This window comes from Mastigoproctus giganteus, chromosome 11 (genome assembly GCF_048544385.1).
Source record: "Mastigoproctus giganteus isolate SK-2022 chromosome 11, ASM4854438v1, whole genome shotgun sequence".
NCBI lineage: Eukaryota > Metazoa > Arthropoda > Arachnida > Uropygi > Thelyphonidae > Mastigoproctus > Mastigoproctus giganteus.
Genome location: NC_143585.1, coordinates 31,756,883 through 31,783,576, shown reverse-complemented (window position 1 = coordinate 31,783,576; position 26,694 = coordinate 31,756,883). Strand labels below are relative to the sequence as shown.

Below are 26,694 nucleotides of genomic sequence, written 5' to 3'. Positions count from 1 at the left end.
GAGAATGGCAACAAGATTGGTGAGGGGAACAAAAGGGTGGTCTTACCAAGAAAGGATTCAGTTCTGCAAATTGCAGCATCTGAAACCCAGGCACCTTGGATTATTCTGTTTGAGGTGTTTAAGGCTGTGAATGAAATGAGCAAGCTCAGTGCTGATGACATTCTTCCTCTTACTCAGGTCTCACACACACACACACACACACACACACACACACACACACACACACACACACACACACACACACACAAGGGGACATAAATTCAAATTGAGAAAGGGTGGTTGCAGGATAGATGTATGTCAGTTTGCTTTCAGCCATCAGGTGGTTGATAGTTGGAACAAATTTCCATCTGTTGTTGTGGAAGTGGGTAGTTTTTTTGAATAAATTCGAGGAAGAACTTGAAAAATTATTGGAAGGGATGGCCAGATGATGTGGGAAGTTTTTTTTTTTTTTTTTTTTTTTTTTAATGGATGCTTTTTAAGCTTTGTTTTCTTGCATCTTTTGTTTCTACTAATACTAGCTTAAGCATCTGCCGAGGGAGGAACATGTTGAACACTGGTGGAGTTTGGCCCTTAGAGCAGCAGGGGGAATCCTCCAGTGACAGGCATCCCAGAATGAAGGTGTTACAGCTATGCTGTTATTATCTTGACTGTTGCTAAAAGACATTGATTGTCAATTAAGGTGAGAAGCTGTGGAATCCTGAGAGAGTCAGCAAGCTGTGTGTTGCGAAGCAGAACTAAGGCTGTGCTTCCTGTTGGTCCCCTTTAGGAGCCAGTATTCTGATGATGCAAAGAGCGATTTCTTTATTGATGATGCCACTGAGGCCCAAATTTTGACAGCATAGAGTAAAGGTGGAAAGATAACTGTTCTAATGTACTTCACAGTTGTTTTTTTGTCAGTGATATGTAGGCGATTTTGCTTTGCTATCCACAAGTCTAGAAGCATGTGTGAGGAGCATGTCTAAGTGGGCATTAAATTGAAGTTTGGAGTCAAACCCAACCCCTAGATCACAATGGCTGGACCAATTGGGATGAGGGCGCTGCCAAAGGAGCAGGATGCGACCAGTAAGTGTAATTTCCACTTTTACCCAACCTGGGTCTTGACTGAGGATGATGGGAGTATTTGATATAATCGGCATAGCTCAGTAGACAGAGTGTATGCAACCAGTGGGGAGATGACAAATGGAAACAGAAGGCCAGAGAGGACCCTTCCTTGAGGGACTTCTGCAGTGACGGATCTAGTAAATGTGCATTCTTGCTGGGGAGGCTTTGGGGTATGTACACCACACATGTCAAACTTCATGAAGTTGTGTCCTAATGTAATGAGGATTGCTTTGGAAATGGGCGAGTTGCTGGATTTAGTCTCCAATAGCTTGAATGCAGATTTCTTGTAAAATATTGCTGTGCCTTTACTCTTGTGTGCAATCTGAGATGTGAATATGACCTCATAACTGACTGGAGTAGCTACCATTATGAATTCCTGATCATCATTGAGCCTGGTTTCAGTGATGGCAAGCAGGTCAAAGTACCCTGGGAGCAAAATTTGCTCCATGGTGTCAAGCTTGTTCCTAAGACTACACATTCTGATAGAAAATGGTGCATGCAGTTACTCTACTAGGTACTTTGATGTGAACAGGTGGTCTCTGACACGGCACTACTTGGTTCTGCAGGGTGTATCTAGAGAAGACGAGCACAGGAATCAGCATATTGGTGTTCTGTGTCTGTGCTTCTGGTTACGGCATCTGTGATTGCTTTGATTCATGGTACCATTGGTGGAAATCCTTTTTACTTCTTCGTGTATATCGCTGCACTCTGTGACCAAAATAGCATTACAAGAACTCTGGCTGGCGAGATTTCATGACTGAAGAGTGCTTCGGAGTTTGTTGCGACTACATTGATCTTAAAGGAGGCATAGGTGAGATGTTTTGTGGAGAGTTTGGTGACTTACCATTAAATTTGATTGCAGCAAGAAGGTTTTTAACCACCCCAACTGTGGTAGCAGGGAACAGCCTATTAATGAAGACGTTACAAGTCCGCTTGTCCTTAATTCCAGTGTTTGCAATTTGCATCTTGCTGAATTGTGGATATTGGTTCCGATAGTTTTAAAATTAGGTCAGTTTCTTGAGAGTTGGATTTGAGATCGATGTTCTCTATTCTTTTGTTTGTTGGCTTACAGTCTTTGCATGTCAATGCGGACGTGATCCCTGTAGAATGGTAATCTCTTGCGTTGTTTGGGGCTGGGTTGCAGTTGTGATATATTTTAGCAGCCTAATCATTATCCCATTCTGAGAGTGAGGACCCCATTTCTGAGTTTTGTTATTGTAGGTTGGTAGCTCTTGGCAGGTTCTGTTCCTGTGACTTCTTTGGATCTTTTGGGAGGAGGTTTTCCTGAGTATCTGTTAATGTTTGATGTAATTTCTACATATGCTGGTCTAGTGCTACTTTTCAGGGCATACAAATTCAGCCTCACGTATTTTCAGAGTAGAGGATGGAGAGAGAGAGAGAGAGAGAGAGATCATGTGGTAATGAATATGGAGAGGTTTGGGTAGAATCCCTCAGTTTCTCATGAATGAGTCCATCGGGGAAGGGGGATGCTGCTCATGATTGTCTTTCCTACGAAGTTGCTCCATGAAGTTTCCTGTTTCGCTCTTCTGTTGTTAGGTGGTAATGGAAAGTACATTTAAAAATGCGTCATTTTTCTGTGGCCCCCTTCATCGTCAGGAGTAGTAGCTGAGAAGGGTGTATGTGCCTCAGCATCTTCTTCTTCGAATCTATTAGATATAGCTTCAACATCTTTATGTCCTGGTTTTGGAGTTTGAGGCACTTGGGGCATTGTTCTGTAAGTGGGTTTATCCCATAGCATAATGCAGTACTTCAGATCAGTCATCTGGCTATTTAATAAGCTGATTTTATTTCTTATTTCCTCATTCTGTGCATGAAATTCTGAGAATTTTTTTTCAAAATTCTGCACATATTCTTCAGCTTGCATAGCAACTGGTTTGAGAAATTCAATGAATTCTTTGGCTGAAACACTATTAAGCATGCTCTTAAAGACACAGATATAAAGCATCTGTTTGTTCATCCACAGCATTTGGGGGGGGGGGAAATCTTCCTGTACCCATAGAGGACGAGAAGCATGTTAACAGCCCTCTGAACAGATATCACAACCAAATATGTTTAAAATATCAGTATCAGGTAGTGTTCTTGAACTCGCAAGTTTTCCACTACCATCATTAGCATTAGCATTAGCATTAGTAGAGGCATTTGATGCAAGAAAGCAAGCTTATGCAGCATCAGCCAAAAAAAAAGAAAAAAAAACCCACTTCCACTTCACCCCTCTGTTCGTTCAAAATACCTGTCCAGCTGAGCCTTAAACTTATTTAGGCTATCAACCTCCACCACAAGGGATGGAAGTCTGTTCCACCAACCAACCACCCGCTGGCTAAAGGCAAATTTCCGCACGTCTATCCTACATCTGTCTTTCCTCAATTTGAATTTATGCCCTCTCAGGTGATTTTTCTGAGCTAGAGGAAGAATCCCATCAGCATTGAGCATGCTTAAACCATTCAAGGCTTTATACACCTCTATCAGATCACCTCGCTGGTGCCTAGTCTCCAGACACTGTAATTTGCAAAACTTAAGCCTTTCTTCGTAAGAGCACCCCTTTGTTCCATTCACTAATCTTGTTGCCCTTCTCTGTACTCGTTCCAGCAGCTCTACATCCTTCTTGAAATGAGGCCTCCAGACCTGTATACAGTACTCTAGGTGTGGCCTGACCATTGCCTTATGGAATAATCACCTCCTTATCCCTGCTGGAAAAATTCCTGTATATCATTGACAATACTCCATGAGCTACTCTTGCAGCCCATCTGCACTGCTCAGAGAACTTCATATCTGCCTGCACAACCACCCCCAAGTCCCTTTCATTCTCTACCACTGTCAGTGTAGTACCACAGAGTTGATACGTTTCTCTGGGGTTGCTGTTTCCCATGTATAGTACTTTACATTTGTCAATGTTAAACTTCATTTGCCACCTCTCAGCCCATCTGCTCAACCTTTCCAGATCCTGTTGCAGCAGCATAGTGTCAGTAGTGTCCTTGACAACCCTGCCAACCTTTGTATCGTCTGCAAACTTGGACATTAAGCTTGATATACCATCATCAATATTATTTATAAATACAGAAAACAATAATGGACCCAACACTGAGCCCTGAGGGACTCCTCTAATAACATTAGTCCACGATGAGCAGTGTCCATTGATTACCACTCTCTGTCTTCTCCCCCTCAACCACCCCTTTATCCATAGCAGCAATTTGCCTCCAATGTCACACTGCTCCAATTTGTGTAGCAGTCTTCCATGTGCAACAGTATCAAAAGCCTTTCTAAGATCCAAGTATATAATATCAAAGTTATTCCCTGCATCCAGTTCTTTTGTGACTGCATCATAGTATCCAATCAAGTTGGTCAGGCAAGACTTCCCCTTAACAAAACCATGCTGTGTCTGAGCTATAACTGAAGTCTTGTCTAAATGATCCTGCAGTGCTTCTTTAACCAGTGCCTCCATTAATTTTCCTGGAACAGAAGTTAAGCTCACAGGTCTATAATTACTTGTGTCAGCCTTTGATCCTCCTTTGTGAATTGGGGTCACATTTGCACATTTCCAGTCTATGGGTACCTCCCCCGAGTCCAAGGAAGCTCTCATAATTATGGCTAAGGGTTTGCTTACTTCCTTTGCTGCCTCCTTTAATATAACTGGATAGATCCCATCCACCCCGGGTGCCTTTCTTGTGTTTATCTTCAACAGTTTCTCCTCCACTTTACTCCCAGTTATTTCAAGATTCTGTAGCTTACTGCTAGAGTTGTATACACCTCTGGAATTCCCCTTGCTGAATAACTCCTCATGTGTGAATGTCGATGCAAAATATTCATTTAGTTTGTTAGCTACCTGAGCAGGATCATCAACAGTTGACCCATCAATATCAAGTGGACCAATCTGATTCATCCCCTTCCTTCTAGAGTTTACATAAGTAAAGAACTCTTTGCTGTTTTTCTTTGCATCCCTTGCCAAGGATTTCTCGTAATCTGCCTTCGCCTGCCTAACCTCCTTTGTAACTTGGTTGCATATCAGCTTGTATCTATCATAGGCTTCTGTGTCATGTGTTAATTTGTAAGTATCCCATGCATTTTTCTTCTCTGCCATATGCCTCATTAGTTCATCTGACATCCATTTTGGCCTAAACCTTGAACAATATTTCTTAGTTGGTATGTAAAGCCTAGTAGCTTCCAAGATAAGTTCTTTGAATGCTTCCCATTTTGAATTTGCTGTTGGTAACATCATCAGTTGGTCCCACTGTATAGAATTTAAATACTGTCTCAGTCCATCGTAGTCGCCTTTACGGAAGCAATAACCCTTCCCTTTACCCCTAATGGTAGTTACCTCTTTGAGTAAATCCCACTTCAGCACACTGTGATCACTGCCACCTTGTGGTTCATTTATCTGCAGATTCTTAATGCATGAAGAATCACTGCTGATAATCAAATCAAGAGTATTACTCCCTCTAGTTGCCTCCCGAACATGCTGATGTAGAAAACAATCATCCAATAAATCCACAAAAGCCCTGCTAGTGCCGTGAGTAACCAGCCCCCAAATTCCAGTCAATATCTGGGAAATTAAAATCTCCCATTATAAGACTCTCTGATTTACTGGCCCACTCTATTTCCCTGTACAGTTCCTTATTATACTCATTAGAGTCATTAGGCCTATAGCACACTCCTACTCTCAATTTTGATCTCCCAATGCTTATGTCACACCAAACTGACTCAACACTGCACTGTCCAGCGATGTCGACTGGCTTCACTTCCTTGGTTTTTATGTGTTTCTTAACTAATAGCATAACCCCTCCCCCCTGTCTATCCTTTCTGTAGACATTGTACTCCCCAAATTGCAGTTCTGCATCCCTTATATCTGTGTGACACCACGTCTCTGATATCCCAACAATATCTGCCTTTGATGTTTTGAGCAATACCTCAAATTCATCAAATTTATTTACTAAACTCCTAGCATTGGTGTACACACAAGTATACCTGCACCTGTTTCTATTCTTAGCTACCCTAACACAACCCATGTGTTTACTTGTACTGCAATGGCTCCCAGCAGTCTCTGAAATACCATGCATCTTGTTTTTCAGGCTTCTGCTCATTCTAATAGAAGCAGTGCAAGAATCTCTTTCACCTCTGCCAGTGGCTACTGTCAATCTATTGGTCTTTGTCTCCCCCCAAGCTAGCAGTTTTCCGACCCACCTAACACTGCCTCTGCCTCCATAGCATTAGCAAATATTCTTGCACCCTTTCTATTTAAGTGTATCCCATCCCTGTAGAAGCAATGTCTCCTGTTAACAAGTACAGTCCAGGCTGAAAAAAATTTTACCCCTTTGGCCTTGCACAATCTTTCCAGGGCCGAATTGATCGACAAGGCTCTCATCATATACTCCCTCCTATCGTGTCTGGGCAGAATTGCAGACACTTTCAAATTCAACCCTAATTCTCGGCTTTTGTTCAGCAGTGACCTGTACTTGTTAAGTAATTCTGCCGGTCTCCTACTCTTAATATTATTAGTGCCAACGTGTACAACTATATCACCTTTTGTGCCCTTAAAAGATGATATTCGCTCTACAACGTCAATCTTTCAAAGATTCATTTGTCTGGTTATGGCGATCATCATTTTCATCATCTTTCCTGTTATTTTTAATATTTTTATAAATAATACTCTCTTTATAGTTCCCCAAGTCATTATTGTGTTGCACATCAATGGCAGAGTGAGGAATCAGAGAACTGGCTTGTTCCTATGAATTGAATTCTTCTATCGCCACATTTGTTTCTCTCTGCAGGGGAGAATCAGCCTTCTTATTGGCAGTTCTCACAGTTCTTGCAGAAAAGCATTTCTCAGAAATGCTTTTCTGCAAGAACTGTGCAGAAAAGCATTTCTCAGAAATGCTTTTCTCTTGATCAGTGACAGTTGTGAGAGGCTTGAATATCCTGAGCATAATCGGCAAATCCTGTGCTTAGATTTTCTACATATTAAGGTTTCATCTGCTGAAATGTGGCAGAGTTCACATATCCCAGGAGTTACTGCGAGTATCGTGATCCTGTGTTGTCACTTAAAAGGTTTATGTACAGTATATCTTGGCAAGAAGTTTCTGTTGTTTTAACTGGCTATTAAGTTCTGGTGTAGAAAGTAAGGGATTAAGAGAGTAGTCTCTAGGGATGGGATTGCCTCTTAATTCCACTTATTTAGGCTGTAGTGTTTAGGAGCTCATTTGGTAAAGGTTATAAACTATGGCTCTTAAACTAGATCAGATGGCTTTATGTGGCACTATATCCTTCCAGAATGCTATTAATACAAATATTATTAATAATTAGTTACTTTATTAAGAATTTCCTCTAGTTACTTTATTAAGGACTTCTACAAGAATTTCCACTTGTAGCTCGTATCATTAGGAACATGCAGTTACCACGCTTGTAACATTTCTAGAGGATATTATTCACTAACCGATAGCATACACGGAGCACATAGTAATGCAACTGCACCGAGCGGCATATTGGAAAGAGCGTAGCATTTTCCTTTCATTTTTTCTTTGAGAAGGTTGTTTGTGTGTGCAATACTCATTTTTGATTTTTATTTTAGTGTTGTTATTTTAGGAAAGTTATTAGAAGTGAGGAAATACAAAAATATGTTTTTATAAAAAATTGACTTGTTTGTTTGAGTGAGTGAGTGTGCGTGTGTGCGTGCGCATGCGCAAATGCGCACCCTCAAGATAATTAATTTTTGTGGTTTGAATAAATTCAAGGAAGAACTAGACAAACTATTGGAGAAGATGGATAGGAAAAATGGATTTTTTTTAATCTTTTTTTGGCTGATGCTGTATAAGCTTGCTTCTTCCATCATTTGCCACTGCTAATACTAATAACATTTATGACTAGAGAAAAAAAATTCCTTCATATTCAAGCTTGGATGTTGATGGTGTATGAAAATCAGTATGTTCAATCAGTTAGATTATGAAATTCAAGAAGTTAAAAAAAAAAAAAAAAAAAAAAACTACTGCCATATTAATTAATACTGTAAATAACAAAAATGGCATTGCTACTTAGTAGCTTCCGCTGGTAATGCTGTTTATTATAGTGCCACTGAAAATCCTAGAAATTGAAAATAATGAATAAGGAATCTGCAGGATAAGTTAAAATGTTAATCATAATATTTTTATAATTTCAATGGCCCACACTATAAACTTATTAAGATGGGATGAGCATCCACCTTGTGCCAACACATATGTTGGCATGAATGGCTAACTACATTGGTTGCTCTATTGGAATGGGTTTGTTATATGCGAGATGAAATCAACTTTGTATTATGACTTTATTATTACTTGTAGAGTACTTATTGCAAATGTAGAAATTGAATCCAATGGGAGATTGAAACCCTCCAGATCTTTTTTCTTTAGAAACACTGGTGGACTAGTGGATAAATTGTTTATTAAAAAAAAAAAAAAAAGGCAAAGGAAGCCCACATGAGAAGCACTGCAAACTTCGACAAAGTTTACCGGTGAAACTACATCACAAACATTTTTTACGATGCCAGAACTTCCAATATGACTCTGTTCGTGATTCAATTAGTTAATTCAATTAGTGATTCAAAAGAAAAAAAGGTCAGGTTACCTCCCTACACTTCGAGAGGGTTTCAAGCTCCTGTGGGATTCAACTTCTATTCCAGACCGATAACACCCACAGTCTGTTTACCGAGCAAGCAACAATACAAATGCCATTACGGCAAAGTACTTTTACCTATAAATTTCATCGAACTTTTGCATGCTTCTCGTGCAGGCTTTCTTTCCTTAAAATGTATCCTTAATTGTTGTTTGTAATCCTTGCATTAGCAAATTGTCTATCTCTTGACATGTTATGTTTCTCTGCTACATAAATATCTTTACAACATTAGCACATGGCATGGATTACAATCCTTGGTATCATGCTTATTTTGACATGATTTTTGTAAAGAGGAAAAACAGCTGACAAGCAGATGGAAAAGTGATAAGTATGGTTTTTATTTGTATGTGGTCATTACATTAGTTTTGGTTTAGTTGTGAACTGTATGTATTATTTGGTTGGTTATGAAATATTTTGATTCTGTGTGCATTAAGGTGACAAGAAGGCACAAGCTAATAAAAGAAATTTATTTGACCTTAATACAAAGTAACATATGCCTTTACAGTAACTTACTTTTGAAGAGGACATTCAAATTGATCTGATTGTTATTATATTTGTTTTTGTACAAATTTTTTATATAAAGGCAAATACATCTGAGTTTTTACAGTGATAATTAGCATTAGAAGAAGATGAAGGCTATGAATATTTTTCTGGAAATAAAGCTCCTAATTAACTTTCATCAGTTGATTGAATATCATCTGAAAGTTAAAACATAAAAAGAAAATAATTCTATTATTCCTGTTAAAATTACTTTATTTTTTAGTTTGAGTGAATATTTTGTGAAGTTGAAATTATAGATATTCATTTCCTATAATTTGTGGTATTGTGTATGTCTGGAACTGTATAAATATATAAAATAATTGTGTATATACTTGCATTTGAAAATATATGGCAAAACCTTCGGGCAATAACTTAAAATTCACTTTATGTACCTTATGTGAGGTTCTTCTCCTCCATCCAAAAAGAATGCAATTTTCACACTGTGGCAAATGTAACATTTTTTTTAATTAATGATATTGAATTCCAGAAAAATCTAAAAACATTTTGTTTCTGTGCATATGACATATTACAATTTATTGAAGAAGGACATACTCTTCCATTTAGTACATGGCAACAAACATAACATCCAGTGCTTTAACTACAATATATGGTATTTGGATAGCTTATATGATATATATAAAAGAAAAAAAAGGAAAAGAAATAATTTCCAGATTTCTTTTGATCCAATTTTAATGAAATTTATGAAACTGACAAATAGTTCTAAAAGAGCCATATATAAAATTTCATGAAATCCATCCATTCAGAGTAAAGCTATTACATGTGGATGGGTAGATAAAGAAATAATAATTGCTCGATTTCTAGTTATCTGATTTTAATGATATTTGGGACAGTTTGACAATTTTTTCTAAAAGAGCCAAATATAAAATTTATGAAAATTCACCCATTAGTTAAGTTATTAACTAACTCCGTAGCCAGGTGGGCAGGAGCAGCAGTGCGTAGCACACGCTTCTTGATTAGACCAGGGTTCGAGCCCATGCCCACCAAATACGGAGGATGCGGAAAGGTCAGGGAATGACCACCGCATATCCCCGGAGCAATATAGCCTTAGTTGCCAATGCTCCTAAAAACCAAAAAAAAGACAAACAAGTCCCAGGTTAGCCTTCCCAATCAGACCTGACCCATCCACACCACTACTACTAAAATTAATTTCAATTTCACTTTTCACTTAATGATAAAACTAATATCACTATTTGATTAATTTTCAGTCTCTAAATGCTCATGCTCTTGTTCTATACACAGTCAGTTTCTTTGCTATTCTGTCAGCCCTGTTAATAATACACATTCTTGCAGTTACTTTGCCACAATATAAAATATGTAATAATGAGTGAAAACAAATAATACAATAATTTAATTCTGTGTGCTGCTTCTTAGCAATAATATGAACTACTTTTAAATGCTTTCACAGCCCAGGTATTATGAATATTAAATACATAGAAAATCAAATGAAACAGCTAATACTGATAACTGGTCTTTTATGGTAATGCTAGGATAAAAGTTACTGGACTTGAAGCCACATAAATTGATAATTTTAGTTTTTAGAACTCTAAATGTCAGATCTATCAAGCAAAAAAAAAAAAAAAATGTTGAGTGCCCCTGAAATAAATGGATGATACTTTGTAAATAGTGTTTAATTATGGACTCTAGATTTCTGTAATGGCCATTCTTATACCATGTGAATATTAAGATAGCTTATTTAGTTATTAAGGTAATGTTTTGGGAACCTTGCTGGAACCCATTCCTCAGACCATACATAGGCTGTTTTTTTAAGGGCAGAAATAAAAAAAGAATAAACCAAATTACTATTATTATTATTTTCAGCAAGGTTCTCGAAACATTACCTGAACGTATAGTGATTTAGTTAATAGCGAAATCAACTGTTGTAATATTCATTGTAGAAATCTAGATTCCATGGAAAACCATCACATAAGGTCTTTCTCCAAAGTATTAGTATTTAATTGATTAGTTAATAGAGCAGAGTACTTAGCATTTGCAGTGATTGCTTTGCTAAGTATATTCCTGAGATATTGATTTAATATTATTACATTTTCAGAATTTATTGAAGAAGGACATACTGAAAATGGGGAGCAAAATCTCCAGGGAAGTACAACTTTTATGCATTGCAGGTAGAGAAAATGTTTTTTTTAAATTGATCATTATTAAGAATTGCCTCTTAATGTATTTAATCCATTACTGGTTGCGCATGATCTATATTTCACCACCGACCAATGCACATCTTTCCCACACATCAACTTTGTGACCACCTAGCTGTAACTTGGTATCTTTCAGAGTAAGGGTTGGTTACTTATTTTAAAATTGGTCACATTAGAGAAGACCATTCAAGCAATTGTTAACATGGATAATAAAGAATTTGGTGAAAAAAAAAAAAAAAAATACCAAATATCATGAGATTAAGGATTGCTCATAGAGTGTTTGTTGTTGTTCTAATTAGAATTATTGTATAGAAACGATGTTGGTAAGTCACAGAATGTCTATTGCAAAGATGAATTTTATTGAGAGAAAACAAGTTTTCTCAGTCCCTTTCTTATATAATGCAATGGCTTATGCAATTATAAAAAGCTGGATAAGCTTGACCCAAACTTTATATCATCAATCATATGCCAAAACCACTAATCTTCAAAAAGATCGTTTTGAGAAAAATGCATTTAAAGATTCTTTGACTTTAGAAAAATCAAGTTTTTAAATTATTTAACTAAATGTTGTTTTATAAGTACCTTCCAGAGATGCTGTTTTTAATCCATATTGGTAATTTAAGATTCCTATTATGTATGGGCTTAAAAAGGACTTTTGCGATTTTAGCATTGTGAAGTTTGAAAGTTTGTCAGATTCATAAAGAATTGAAAATGTGAAAAAAAAAAAAATTTGAACACATTTTTGTTGGTCAGAAATGAATAATTTATTAATTAGAAGAATCACATGTACATATAAATAAATGAAAAATATATTAATAACACAGGTTTAATTACAAGAACATACAAGTTGGTATAAATTAATTTTCAACATATTCATATTCAGATTCTTCACTTAAATCCAGTGCTGGTAATATCCCTTATTTCTACTGATGCTATTACTTTTAAATAGAATTTATGATACTCCTTTGTTATTGTCAAATCTTGGCACATTTTCATTAAATCTTTAGGTTTTGCTTGAGATATACAGAGATTATAGTCTTTGGGAAGGTTGGGTTGCTCATTGCTGGATTTTCCTTTAAGTCTTTTTAGGTTTACTGTTATACATTCATATTTGTAGTTTGTTTTGTAAAACATTGTGGTATACCTGTCCTGTCCTTTTTTGGAATTCAAGGCAGCAGACTTTTCTCCTGCCAGCACCTTTAGGTTGTTTGGCGAGAAAAGTAAAATTACAAGTCATTGCATTGCATGATATTTACACAGAATGGTGTAGGTTTTAATCTAGGTGGTAGATGACTCTCATCAACCGGTGCAATACCACCACTTTGCTTATTGGAGGCTTGAAGTGGTCGAACCCATGTTTAGTCTCTAGAGCTAAGTTCCAGTCAACCCTTCCCTATCTCTTCCATCATGCAGTATGATTGATGACTTTTGAGGTTATGATGAACATCGCGGCAAGATCCAATATTCCTTACATTTCAAGGGTACAGCTCTAAAACAGTGTTCACAGGATGGCCGCTAGTTAGTACACCAGACCAAACCTATTGGTAACTCTCTAGGAGGCTTCCAGATCAGCTAGTGTATAATCTTGCTACCTCTACTCTGTCAGATAGTGACTGGAGGGAGTCCGGGTAGTGTGTATGCGGGGGAGCATTGTCGAGGCCATGTTATGTCAAGGATCTGGGTATATTCTTACCATGTGTATGCCATATCCAAAAATTTCATTACTTCATACAGCATGTCCCACCCACTTTTTCTTACTATTGAATACACTATGAATTGTCAACTAATAGAGCAAGATAATCTCCGAAAAGATCTAAACCTCCCAAGCACTTCCTAATTCATTTCACAAATATACGTGGTCTCAATTCTAATCTCAATGATGTCCATTTCAACTTGCACTTTGCCAAACCCCATGTATTTTTTCTGACAGAATATCAGTTATCAGTTGATTCAACTACTGCTCATTTCAGATGCCCAAATTATTCGCTGTATGATTCCTTTCGCCTCAAAGGTGGTACTTGTGCATGTATCCGTTCTGATATTCCCTTTCAGAGACTTGCCAAACAACACGAGGTTGGAAATAGCCATGGGATAAAAGGTTCCATTGGAGAAGAGACAATCACCAAGTTGTGATCTGAAGTGCCTAAAGGACCTCTCACTTTGGCAATTTGGAATCTCCTCTCTTTGATCTTCTCTGGCTTAAAATCTCTTTACCTCATTGTGTCAAATTCATTTGTTGTCTCTACTGTTCTCCCAACTCCACTAATCACTTGGAGCTCTTTGACTTCCTCTCTTTGCAACTTGACTTTCTCCAGTCCAACTTTCTTAACAGTGAGGTAATATTCCTTGGTGATTTTAATGTTCACAACTCTAGCTGGCTTCTGTTTTCTAGTCACACAGACCCGGCTAGTTGAGATGCTGAGGCTTTTACAATTACTAATGACCTTGCACAGATTGTTCATTTACCTACAAGAATACCGGACAATCCTAATCATACAGCCAACATGCTTGATTTTTTTCTCACAAACAACCCTTCTAAGTACACGGTCAAAGTGAGAGGTCCTTTAGGCACTTCAGATCACAACTTGGTGATTGTCTCTTCTCCAATGGAACCTTTTATCCCATGGCTATTTCCAACCTCGTGTTGTTTGGCATTACAAGAATACAAAATGGGATGACCTGCGAGATTTCTTTTCTTCTTTTCCTTGGTCGGATTACTATCTCAAAATTTCTGATGTCAACTTTTGCTCGGATCATGTCAGTGAAATTATTCTTGCAGGAATGGAATCCTTTATCCCACACTCCACTTTAAAATCTCGTCCTTTATCTAAACCTAGGTTTTCCAATAAATGTGCTAAGGCTGTTCAAGAGAAGAACATTGCATATCGTAATTGGCTTGTTTCTAATTCTTCAGTTTCATTTTCTGCCTACACCAAAGCTCGCAACAATTGTAAAGCAGTTATTAATCAAGCCAAACTAGAGTTCGAACAGGCTAAGAGAAGAAAACTTGCTCCTTGCCCTAATGGTAGCTGAGCATTCTGGTCTCTTGCCAAAGCTACTGCCTGCAACTTTTGCCCATCTCTGCTCCCACCTCTGTCCAAACCAGATGGTTCTGTTGTCACTTCAGCCAAGGATAAAGCTGACCTGCTAGCATCCCATTTTTCTTCCAGCTCATGTATTAATGATCTTGGTAAAACACCTCCCACCATTCCCAACACGCTCCATTCAATGCCTCCTGTGGTCTTCCGTCAAAAGGATGTCAGATAGATTTGGACGAATCTTGATGCTAAGAAAGATCCAGGTCCCGATGGTATTTCTCCACTTGTTTTCAAAACCTGTGCTCCTGAACTTGCTCCTATTCTTTGCTGCTTTTTTTCACTTTCTTATTCCAAAGGTGTTTTTCCTTCTGCTTGGAAATTTGCTCATATCCAGCCAGTTCCTAAAAAGGGGTGACAAATCCCTCCCATCCAATTATCGTCCCATTGCAATTACTTCTATTCTTTCTAAAGTAATGGAGAAATCAATTAACCGCCAACTCTTAAACTACCCAGAAACCTTCCGTCTGATCAACAATCGCCAGTATGGCAATTGTTGATCAGACGGATTTCGTCAGTGTCGATCCACTGGTGATATTCTGGCTTATGTTACCTATTTATGGACTAATTCAATGGAAAGGTTTGGTGAAACACAAGTAGTTGCTCTTGACATCTCAAAGGCTTTCGATTGTGTTTGGCATAAAGGTCTTCTAAGCTTCCATCTTATGGTTTGCCAACTGTTTTTAGTAATTGGTTATCCAGTTTTCTCTCTGATTGCTCACTGAGGGTGATGGTAGATGGCTCTCTGTCTTCTAAATTCTCCACTAATGCCGGTGTCCCCCAAGGTTCAGTTTTTCCCCCCACTCTTTTCCTCTTGTATATTAATGACCTTCTTCCATTGACTGGAAATCCTATCCATAGTTTTGCCAATGATAGCACATTGCATTCCATTTTCCATTTTGAGAAACCTTGTCCTGCTCAATCAGCTTCAACTTCTCGAAAATCTGCTACCAATTCCTTAAATGCCAATCTGCAGGTAATTGTCCAGTGGGGCAAAGACAACTTAGTTGATTTCAACCCTTCTAAAACTCAGTCTTGTCTTATATCTCGCAAAAAGGATTCTTCTGCTCCTATGCTTATCTTTAGTGACACTCCGATTTCTAGGCAAAATGGTATATCTCTTTTGGGGATTACCCTGACTTCTAATCTCTCTTGGCACAACAAGCACATTACAAATATTGCTTTCTCTGCATCTAAAAAACTTGGTTTTCTCTTTCACTCTCGGCGTTACTTTTCTTCCAAGCAGCTGCTCACTCTGTATAAATCGCAAATCTGCCTTGCCATGGAATATTGTTCCCACATCTGGGGGTGGTGCTCCCAAAACCTCTCTCAGGCTTCTTGATTCCATTCAGAAGAGGGCAGTTAGGTTAATTAATGATTCATCTCTAACAGAGTCTCTCCACTCGCTGGCTCATAGACGTACTGTTTCTGCTGCATGCCTCTTCTACAGATACTTCCATGGGCACTGTTCCTCTGAATTGGCTTCTATAATCCCCACTCTCTTTCAAAACAGTCCGAACATGTGTCGCCACTAGCCAACATCCATTTACTGTCCAACTTCAAACTCACAGAACCAACTTTTCATCTTCCTTGTTTATTCATTCAACTGCCGTTTTCTGGAACAACCTTCCTTCCTACGTATTTTCTGAAAATTACAGTCTACAGAAGTTCAAGTCCAATGTCAACAAATATCTTCTTTTGTCTTCTCAACCTCCAACCCAAGCACGGTACTAAGTACTATAGGTTCTAATACCTCTCGTGTTTGGTGTTTACATAAAAAAAAAAAAAAAAAAGAAATCTTATGCTTCTAATTATTTGTGCCTATTCCTCAGGGACATACATGGGTACATACTTGGCTTTTCTTTCAACTTTAAGTGCATTGAGTCACACTCAATTTCTGAATGACCTGGTTAAAAAAATGTGTCTAACAATTTTTAAACCGGAGATAATTTTTAAAAAGTACATGCACATTGAAGCCATAAGTGATGATTCATTATCGTCATTGGAGGATACATAATTTTTATTGTTGTCTGAAACTTCAAAGTCATTCAAGGGATCGCAGTCTTCATCTTCCAAATCAGATTCCGTTTGAAGTGAGGAACATGTTGCAAGAATTTTTCATGTTCTTGTACTCATTATTCCAAATTTTACTTTTGACTGCAAAATTGAGATGTTACAAATGACAACTAAACAGTAATAATGATTAGTAAGCAGATAAACAAAACCATAGATGTAACAGCATGCACGAGTGCCTCCCCCACCCCTACTATAGATGCCAAAAGCACGAAAGTGGTACTTTTGCAAATTGCTCTGTCATTATTTATCATGCCAAACTAATGAAAGTGTCACATTCGTGAATCTGCATGGTGAGAAGTGCTTTTTTTTTTTTCTTTTTTTTTTTATAGATAAGTAAAAATGCATGTAACATTTTCAACCACTTGGCCTTGAAATACACATATGAGTCTTTGGCAGGGTGTAGTTGACCAAGGAACAACCTCAAGAATGCATTTAGATAAAAAGTGCCAAATTTGCCCATTCATGGTTTTGGCTTGGTGCTTACTATATATATATTTTTTTTTATTTTTCCACTTTATATATACCGTGGAACTTTTCTATTATGAACTTCTATTTAACGAATTTTTCTACATTACGAATTTTTTCACAAAACATTGCACCTTGAAACAAAATTACATGTAAAATTAATCCCATATAGCAAAGTGTTAGTCTATAACGAATTTTTAAAAAAATTAGCAAAAGCATTTTTAAAGATTTTCAAGCATTTACTGCTAATCAGCCACTCAAATATAATACGGCCTCCTTTATTCTGAAATTGCTCATTAGCATCTGGAATTAACCATCTTTTTAGTGAACACTTATGGCCATTGACACCCTTAGGAGGGTCTTTGTTTCATTTTTGTTACAGGGATAAAACCAAATGAGGTTTCTTAAAAGTGGTGATAAACTTTGCAATAAATAGGGTAGATTTGTAAATTGATGTTGGCTAAGGTGAAAATGAAATTCACTGCAGGGGAAGCTTAAGTATGCTGCAGCGGCAACACAGTACATAGAATGGTTCGGCCGTCTGTTTTTAGTAACACCTACTGAATGACATTCGCTTCTCCCTCAGTTGTACCATATGACCTTCCTGTCAATCATTATATGATAGTTTTCATCTAACTGGACTCCTGGTGGATGGTTTTCGTGAACTTTTTAAAATTTTGTTCTTTTAGAATGATTTGTCATCAATCACTTAGGCTGTATGCTTTTTTTTTTTTTTTTCTGAAAAGTAACAAACAGCATACATTTATACATTAACAATAACATTCAGTGCTGATGGAATTCTTCCTCTTAAGAATCCCATCAGCATTGAATAAAGAGGGCATAAATTCAAATTGAGGAAAGAGTTATAGGATAGATGTGCGGAATTTCGCCTTTAGCCAGCGGGTAGTTGGTTGGTGGAACAGACTTCCATCTTTTGTTGTGGAAGTTGATAACCTAAATAAATTTAAGGCTGAGCTGGATAGGTATTTGGAACGAATGGAGGGGTGAAATGGGAGTGGGTTTTTTTTTTTTTTTTTGGCTGATGCTGCATAAGCTTGCTTTCTTGCATCATATGCCTCTACTAATGCTAATGCTAATAAATTTTCTTTCATGCCTATATGAATGAAAGCAGAATAAAGGAATTCACAAAGTCACATATTTCTTCAAAGTGATTGATAGGAAAGGTCATGTGATACTGTTGAATTAACAAGCGAACATCATGAGTAGGTGGTACTAACAATTCACTATATGACCAGTGCAGCAAAGTTAGCAGTGGCTACACGGTGTATGTATTGGCAGTGAGCTACAGCCTGCCGCAGCTGAGTAATTTTTACCATTGCAAAAACAATGTCGAAGAGAAAGTTTAAATATTAATGATAAAGTCAAGATTCTTCATGATATTGACCAGGGTTTTGATAAAAAAGATATTGCAGAGAAATATTAGCATACCTGCAAGCAGTCTATCTATGATTTTAAAAAATAAAGAATCAATTTTAAATGCAATTGAAGAAAGAGGAGCCGACAAGAAGGGAATTCTTAAGTTGTGTGTATACGAAGATGTTAATAAAGCTGTTCTAAAATGGGTGCAAATAATACATGAAAAGAATATAATATTATCAGTTCCAATAATGAAGCAAAGCTCCGAAATTTGTACAGACTCTTGGACATACAGAATTTAATGCGAGCAGATAGATTTAAGAAGCACCACAGAATTGTGGAAAAGGTTACTTGTGGAGAAAGTGTTGATGTAAGTGAAGAAGATTGCAACAGTTGGAGGAACAATACCTTAAAGAAGATTGGAAGAATATGAATCTAAGGATGTTTTTAATGCTGAAGAAATGGGTTTATTCTTTAAATGCTTTTTTCTTACTTTTACGAAGGATAAATGTTTTGGCAGAAAGAAAAGAAAGAATCATTGTACTAGTTGGAGCCACTATGACAGGAAGTGAAAAATTAAGACTCTTAGTCATCGGAAAACCAAAAAACCCAAGATGTAATCTTCTTCACTTACACCTTTAATAAAAAAAACCTTGGATAATGCTTTTTTTAATTCAAAAATACAAGTAATATTTTTGAAGAATGGATATTAAAACTAGACAAGCATATAACAAAAGAAAAAAGAAAAATCATGTTGATTACTGACAACTGTCTGGCACATCCTACCAGTATTTCTGCCAAACTTAAAAGTTGTTGTTTTTACTACCAAACATAACATCAAAACTCCAGCCAAATGGACCAAGGCATTATTAAAAATTTTAAATCATCAATATCAAATATTAATGAAGGTTATCAATGCATTACAAGAAAATAAACTTGGAAGTTACAATAAACCTTAGAGATTGCATCTCTGAACTGTCAGAAGTTTAGAAAAATGGCCAGTGAATACACTTTTCAAAATTGATTTTCGAAAGCAGGATTTGCATTGAATACAGAAGTCGAATGACAACCGGACGAACGAGATGAACTGCCGCTTTCACAATTGAAAAACTTTTGGACATTGTTAGAATTGTCGAAAATCATATATCACTGGATGATTATGTTAATGTAGATCAAGATCTGGCTACAATAGAACATCCACATGAAGAATAAATACTGTTGAACAGTATTGGACACGACCGTGATCACGAAGAAATTAACGATGACACTGACGATGCATCAGAACAACCCATAGAAAAGCCAACTCTTGAAGAAATGATTTGTGCTTTTAAAATGGTTCTTCTGGGTCTCCAGTTTTGTGAAAATGTTCCTGATAATGTTTTTAATGCTCTGAATAAATGTGAGGTTTCTTTGAGAATCAGACAATTTTTTAATTGTACTGTGCAAATGAAAATTACAGATTTTTTTTCATTTGTAATACTTACCTGCGAAAGTTGTGTAAACGTAATTTAAATAAGTATGTTTTTGAAATAAAATACATTAAAAATAAATGTAAGTTCATTTTCATTTTCTAATTAGATAACAATTTCTAATAAAAAAGATATTCTCCGTATAATGAAATTTCTCTATACCAAATTTTCTCACTAGATTTATTGAATTCGTTATAGGGAAGTTTGATTGTATATATAAAGTGAAACATATTTCAGCAGATATATATAGATATCTTTATATATCTATGGACACATAGTTCTGTCCTCTGTGCATGCATGTTAGAAGCAGTACAAAATGGCATCAAACTCTGTCATTCTAAGTAGAGCAACACATATCACAAAATTTCTGTTAAAAGGGAAAGTGAAATTAGCTGATTTTCTCCACAGATTAAAGGCACCATATGGGGAAGAGGTCGTCAGGTATGAGTGTGTATGATTGGTGCAACAAGTTTCCTAAATGCCACAAAGAAGTTGTTAACTTATCATACGTTTGTTTGCATCAATAGCTATCACAGATGTGAACATTCATCATGGTTAGCTGATTTTGAAAAATAGACAAATTATAGTGCATGATATTGCATCAGAAGTGTGCATAAATATTGGAAATATAAAAGCAGTTATTCATTAATACTTATTATTCAAGAAAGTGTAAAAACATTAGTATCTTTGGTTTCCAAAGATACTAATATTTGTACATGTTGATTTTCAACATGTACAAATGTTAGTATTGATGTTTCCTCCAAACATCTAAACCATTTTGAACTGAAGTGAAATGAATTCCTTTAGCAAATAGTAACTTGTGTCAAGACAGGGGTATACTGATTTACTCCAGAACTAAAATCATCTATTCTTGACCTCTTTGATTCCGAAGTAACAGATATTTATTTATTGATTGATTTATTCTGGACTGGAGGATATTTGGTCCTGATAATAGAGGCCCCTCCGTATTTGGCTTCTTCCACCATATGGCATTTTCTGTGCCTTATGCACTTAAGCAGAAAAGTGATAGCACTATAAACACTTGCAAAGACGAAAGCAGTAGTCAGTGTATTAAAATGAATTCGAACTTACCAGATTGGATTGCCAGACCTGGGAATATATTCCCAGGTCTGGCAATGAGACTCGTGGCAGAGAAGAAAAATGCATGGGATGCATATAAATTATCAGGAGACAAAGATGCCTATGGTAAATATAAGATAGTCTGTAATCAAGTCACAAAGCACATTAGGAAAGCAAAGGCAGATTACGAGAAATCTTTGGCAAAGGATGGAAAGAAACACAGTAAGGACTTCTTTACTTATGTAACCTCTAGAAGGAAGAGGATGAATCAGATTGGTCCACTTAACATCGACGGATCGATCATTGATAAACCTGCTGAGGTAGCTGACAAACTGAATGAATATTTTGCATATACATTCACACATGAAGAAGTCTGTAGAGAAGTGAAGGCCAGAAGCTTAGCAACCTCTGGCAGGGAGCTAAATGATTTTGTAATAACTGAGAGCAAAGTGGAGGAGAAATTGTTGAAATTGAACATAAGAAAGGCACCTGGGGTGGATGGGATCTATCCAGTTATATAAAAGGAGGTCAGTAAACCCTTAACCATGATTATGAAAGCTTCCCTTGACTTAGGGGAAGTCCCCATGGACTGGAGATGTGCAAATGTATCCCCAATTCACAAAGGGAGATCAAAGGGTGACATGAGTAATTACAGACCTGTTAGTTTAACTTCTGTTCCAGGGAAAATAATGGAGTCACTGGTTAAAGAAGCGATGCAGAATCATCTAGACAAGACTGCAGTTATAGTTCAGACACAGCATGGGTTTTTTAAGGGGATGTTCTGTCTGACAAATTTGATTGGATACTATGATGTGGTCACAAATGAACTGGATTCAAAAAAATAATTTTGATATCATATACATTGATACTGTTGCACATGGAAGACTATTGTACAAATTAGAGCAGAATGGCATTAAGGGCAAGTTGCTGCAATGGGTTGAGTGGGAACAAACAGAGTAGTAATCAATGGACACTGCTCTTCGTGGACTAATGTTATTAGTGGAGTCCCCCTAAGGTTCAGTGTTGGGCCTATTGTTGTTTTCTGTATTTATCAATAACATTGATGAAGTAATAGCAGGGTTAATATCTAAGTTTGCAGACGATACAAAGGTTTTCAGGGTTGTTAATGACAGTAATGATAGTACACTACTGCAACAGGATCTGGAAAAGTTGAGCAGATGGGTTGAGGGGTGGCAACTGAAGTTTAACATTGGCAAATTTCAAGTACTGCATATGAGTAGTAGAAACTCCAGAGTAATGTACCAACTTGGTGGTACTACACTCAGGGTAGTGGAGAATGAAAAGGACCTGGGGGTAATTGTGCAGTCAGATATGAAGTTTTTTGAGCAGTGCAGACAGGCGGCAAGAGTAGCTCATGGTGTCTTGTCAATGATATATAGGAATTTTGCTAGCAGGGATAAGGAAGTGATTCTCTTTTTGTATAAGCCAGTGGTCAGGCCACACTTTGAGTACTGCATACAGGTCTGGAGGCTTCATTTTAGGAAGAATGTAGAGCTGCTGAAACGGGCACAGAGAAGGTCAATAAGATTGGTGAATGGAACAAAGAGTTGCTGTTACCAAGAAAGTCTTAAGTTTTGAAAATTGCAGCATCTGGAGGCTAGGCACCTGTGAGGTGATCTAATTGAGGTGTATAAGGCCTTGAATGGTTTAAGCAAGCTCAGTGCTGATGGATTTTTCTTTTTCCCAGATTACTCATCTGAAGGGACTTAAATTCAAATTGAGGAAAGACAATTGTAGAATAGATGTGTAGAAGTTTGCCTTTAGCCAATGAGTGGTTGATAGTTGGAACAAACTTTCATCTGTTGTAGTGGAGGTCAGCAACTTAAATAAGTTCAAGGCAGAACTAGACAAACATTTGGAGTCAATGGATGGGTGAAATGGGAACAGGTTTTTTTTTTTTTTTTTTTTTTTTTGTGGCTGATGCTGCATAAGCTTATATGCTTGCTTTCTTGCATCATATGCTAATGCTAATCCAGACCTGTATTGCAACACCTATGAATATATCCCCCTGTGTGGCAATCTATTTTTTGGCACTGCCCATTTTACAGCTGTTTTTAGGAACATCTGACAAATCTGAAAAACTCCAAAAATCAACAAATTAAGTTTGAGCAAACTAATTTTGACCAAATTGAGTTTCATCAAAAATGATCAAACTAAGTTTGGTCATTTTTTATCAATCATCACATCATGGCTGGTTTTGCAGTGTGAAGATTTTACTTTAGATCCGTAAAAGTGCTTACCATTTTCCAGCCACACTGGAATATTTTCTTCACAAATTATTCAAAAATTTATACACAAATTGTAAAGTTAACTGATTTTTGCATAACTAAATTACCAAATTTCCCACACAGCAACATGCTACACAGTAATTTTGAAATTTAGCATATTTTCAATGCTTTAATTAATTTATGGCACAAGAAAGTTTAGGTAGTAATGGGATTATCTATTGCTATTCATTAGCAAAATTAATTTATTGATAATTGGTGATGGAGAAGTCAATTTTTCAATCTTGTGATTTGTATGTGAAGTTGTAAGGTGATGCAGCACATTCACTACAAAACTTCTGTTGTCATATTTGGAAACATCAACCTAAGTTTAAACCATTTTTATTTACTCAGGGAGAAAGAAAAACTGAACTCAGTGATCACTGATCAGTGCTGCTTGTGCATCATCTCTGACCTCACTGAATTTAATTGCTCTAGCTGACTTACTGTTGTGAAAACCTGTTATTCAGAGTTGTGTGTCACTTACTCAATTCATCCATATCTATGACAGATACCATAATCAGCATTATTCAGAAAGAATTGAAAAATTGTTTTTTATATTGTGACTTACATTTTTATTTTTAATTTTCTGAACTTATAGCAGTGATATTTTGCTACATACTTTAGATTTTTTTTTATACTGTAGCTTTTAATTTACTGCACTTATAGTAGCGATATTTCTGAAAATCTGGCAAATGATTTACCAGATTTTCAGAAAAGTTATTAATTTCAATATGAAAGAATAAAAAAACTAGTTTTTCATTCTTTCTGAATAATGCTGACCATGATGGTCATCATGGAGATGGGTAAAGTTAGTAAGCAACTCTGAATAACAGATTTTCATAAGTGAGTCAGCCAGAGCAATCACAGGTTCAGCCACAATGCACAAGCAATTCTGGGAATTTCTAACTCTGAATGAAGGATTATCATAAATTTATAAGACAAAATATTCTAGGATTAATTACATATTTATGGTTTTTAATTTTAGCACCCAAAAACTGGCTTCTTTTAGTGCTACATTTTTGGGTTGTTGCTATTTACATAACCTTATACATTGCCTTTTTTTCCATAATTTCATATTTAAACTTACAATTTTTTGCTTGAAAGGGTTGAGCAGCTTAATGTTGGCAGCTTATTTTCTCTTTCTGGAATGATGCAAACATGGAGATAGATTAAGAGATGATTATAAGACTGGATGTAAGAAAATTTGGCTTTATTCAGAGTAATCAACTTATTGAACAAGTTTCCACCTAACCATGGAGTCATATATGAGTTCATACAATGAGTAGTTCAGTTACATAGTGAGTTTTTGTAAACAACAACATTGTAATATTTGGAATTAGTATATAAAATATAAAACTAGGGAGATATTTTATTTATTTTTTTAATGTTTATTTATTATTCATTGTTTGTTTATTTTTTATTGCAGATGCCATAAAAGCTTTGCTTCCTTGCACTGTTTGCCATTCTAATACTAATTTCTGTAGATTCATATTTTGTCCTCTACATCACCTAATTAAAGATACAATGAGTAGTTCAGTTACATAGTGAGTTTTTGTAAACAACAACATTGTAATATTTTTTTCTAGATTGTGAAATCATATTTAGAATAGCAAAAACTGTAAATGACAAAAAGTTTATGTAAACTGATAAAGAGTTGTTAGTGTACTTTGAAGTTGGTTTCTGTTCATAAATCAAATAAGAGATGATGAGTTAGTTGGTCTACAAGTAAAAAAAAAAAAAAAAAAAGATGGTGGTCTGATGCACAATGTAACTCAGCCTTATTACATTCATTTTGGAGGAGGGTTTCAGATATGGGATTTCACCTTACATAATAATTTCCAGGAATGTATTAATTGAATAACTTGAGGGATATCTGTTAGGAAAAACAGATTTTTTTTCTGTAATGGAATGGAGACATGTACTTTATTTTAAAATTAAAACTTGACATTATAACTGTTGGTTATTTTACATAGCTCTGTATTCCTCAGTTTTGAAAGGGATTTCAGAAATACCACAGTTCAGTTGTGCTTAACATTAATGTTATACAATTTGTTAAAGAAAGCACATAACAATTATATTTTTCTGAAAAGAACTGCATTACTGAATATGTTGATTGATTGGTCACTATATCCACCAAAGTTGTCAAATATAAAGACCTGAGACTAATGCAATGAGAATGTTAATTTCAAGGCACATATTCAGGAAACAAAGGAGAAATAAGTTTGTACATGGTGGACTATTGAGAGGTAATGGGTAACCAGCTTTGATTATACTGTGTTACCAGAAAGAATTTTTATACATTTTGATTTTTGCCATGCTTATGGTACCTTTTTTATCATTATAAACTCATAATTTTTGTAATAGTTATATTATTCATTCTTCATGATTTTCATTTTTAACATATTGATAAATCTTCTTGGGCCTAGTATCAAATATACATCAGATGATGATAGTTCAAGCATTACATCAGGATCCAGCCACTTGGTTGTAAGTACTAGCATGACAAGCCCTCATCATCAGCCTCTTGATTCCCAAAGTGCTTATCCAGAAACCTCAACGCCAATAGCATCAGCTCCCCTTGTGGTTGACTTGGAACCTATCCTACAGGAATTAAGAGAACGTCAAGAAGAGTGCTCACACATGGCTGAAGAGATTGACTTGCTCAAGGTGAAAATCATTTAATGTTCTTATTAAGTATTCATTTTAAATGGAAATTAAGCTGCTAGTGTTTCTTGCTTAAGACACATTCAAACTTGACTTTTCTTATCACTGTTGTGTAGCAAACATTTGTCTTTATGCTTAAGAAAACAAACTAGTCATGGCGCCTCCGTAGCCAGGTGGGAAGGAGCAGCAGTGCGTAGCACACGCTTCTTGATTAGACCGGGGTTCGAGCCCGTCACCACCAAATATGGATGATGCGGAAAGGTCAGGGAATGACCACCGCATATCCCGGAGTAATATGGCCTAAGCTGCTAATGCTCCTAAAAAAAAAAAAAAACCAAACCAAAAAAAAAAACAAACTAGTCATTAGAAGACAACAATTAGCACTATGCATACAAAATCTTCCTCATTATTTCACAAATATATGTTGCCTCAGTTCCAATCTCAATATCCATTTCCACCTACAATCTGCTAAACACCATTTTTTCCTGACAGAATCTGAACTATCAGTTGCCTCAACCACTACTCATCTCAGTTGCTTTGATTATTCACTCTTTTGCTTCAAAGATGGTACTTGAGTACTGGTTCATTTGGGCACAGTGGTTAATGATGCTAATCAGGGTATGCTACTTCAAAAATATCTAGATAAACCTAAGCAGATTGATTGAAAATTAGCAACTAAGGTTTAATATTGGTAAATGCAAAATATTTCATT

At 36.4% G+C, this 26,694-nt stretch overlaps 1 protein-coding gene across 4 annotated transcripts in view; it reads left to right on the top strand.

Annotated features, from left to right (window-relative positions):
- Positions 1 to 26,694, top strand: part of LOC150077869 (transmembrane and coiled-coil domains protein 2-like) — a 127,490-nt gene that overhangs the window by 41,076 nt on the left and 59,720 nt on the right. For all 4 annotated transcript variants that reach the window (XR_016547650.1, XM_090385418.1, XM_090385420.1 and 1 more), the window contains exons 8-9: positions 11,369 to 11,441; positions 25,745 to 25,985. Coding sequence is in view for 3 of the 4 variants with exons in the window: in XM_090385418.1 (XP_090241544.1) it covers positions 11,369 to 11,441; positions 25,745 to 25,985 (314 nt within the window). In the remaining variant the exon portion in view is untranslated. The remainder of the gene's footprint in view (positions 1 to 11,368; positions 11,442 to 25,744; positions 25,986 to 26,694) is intronic.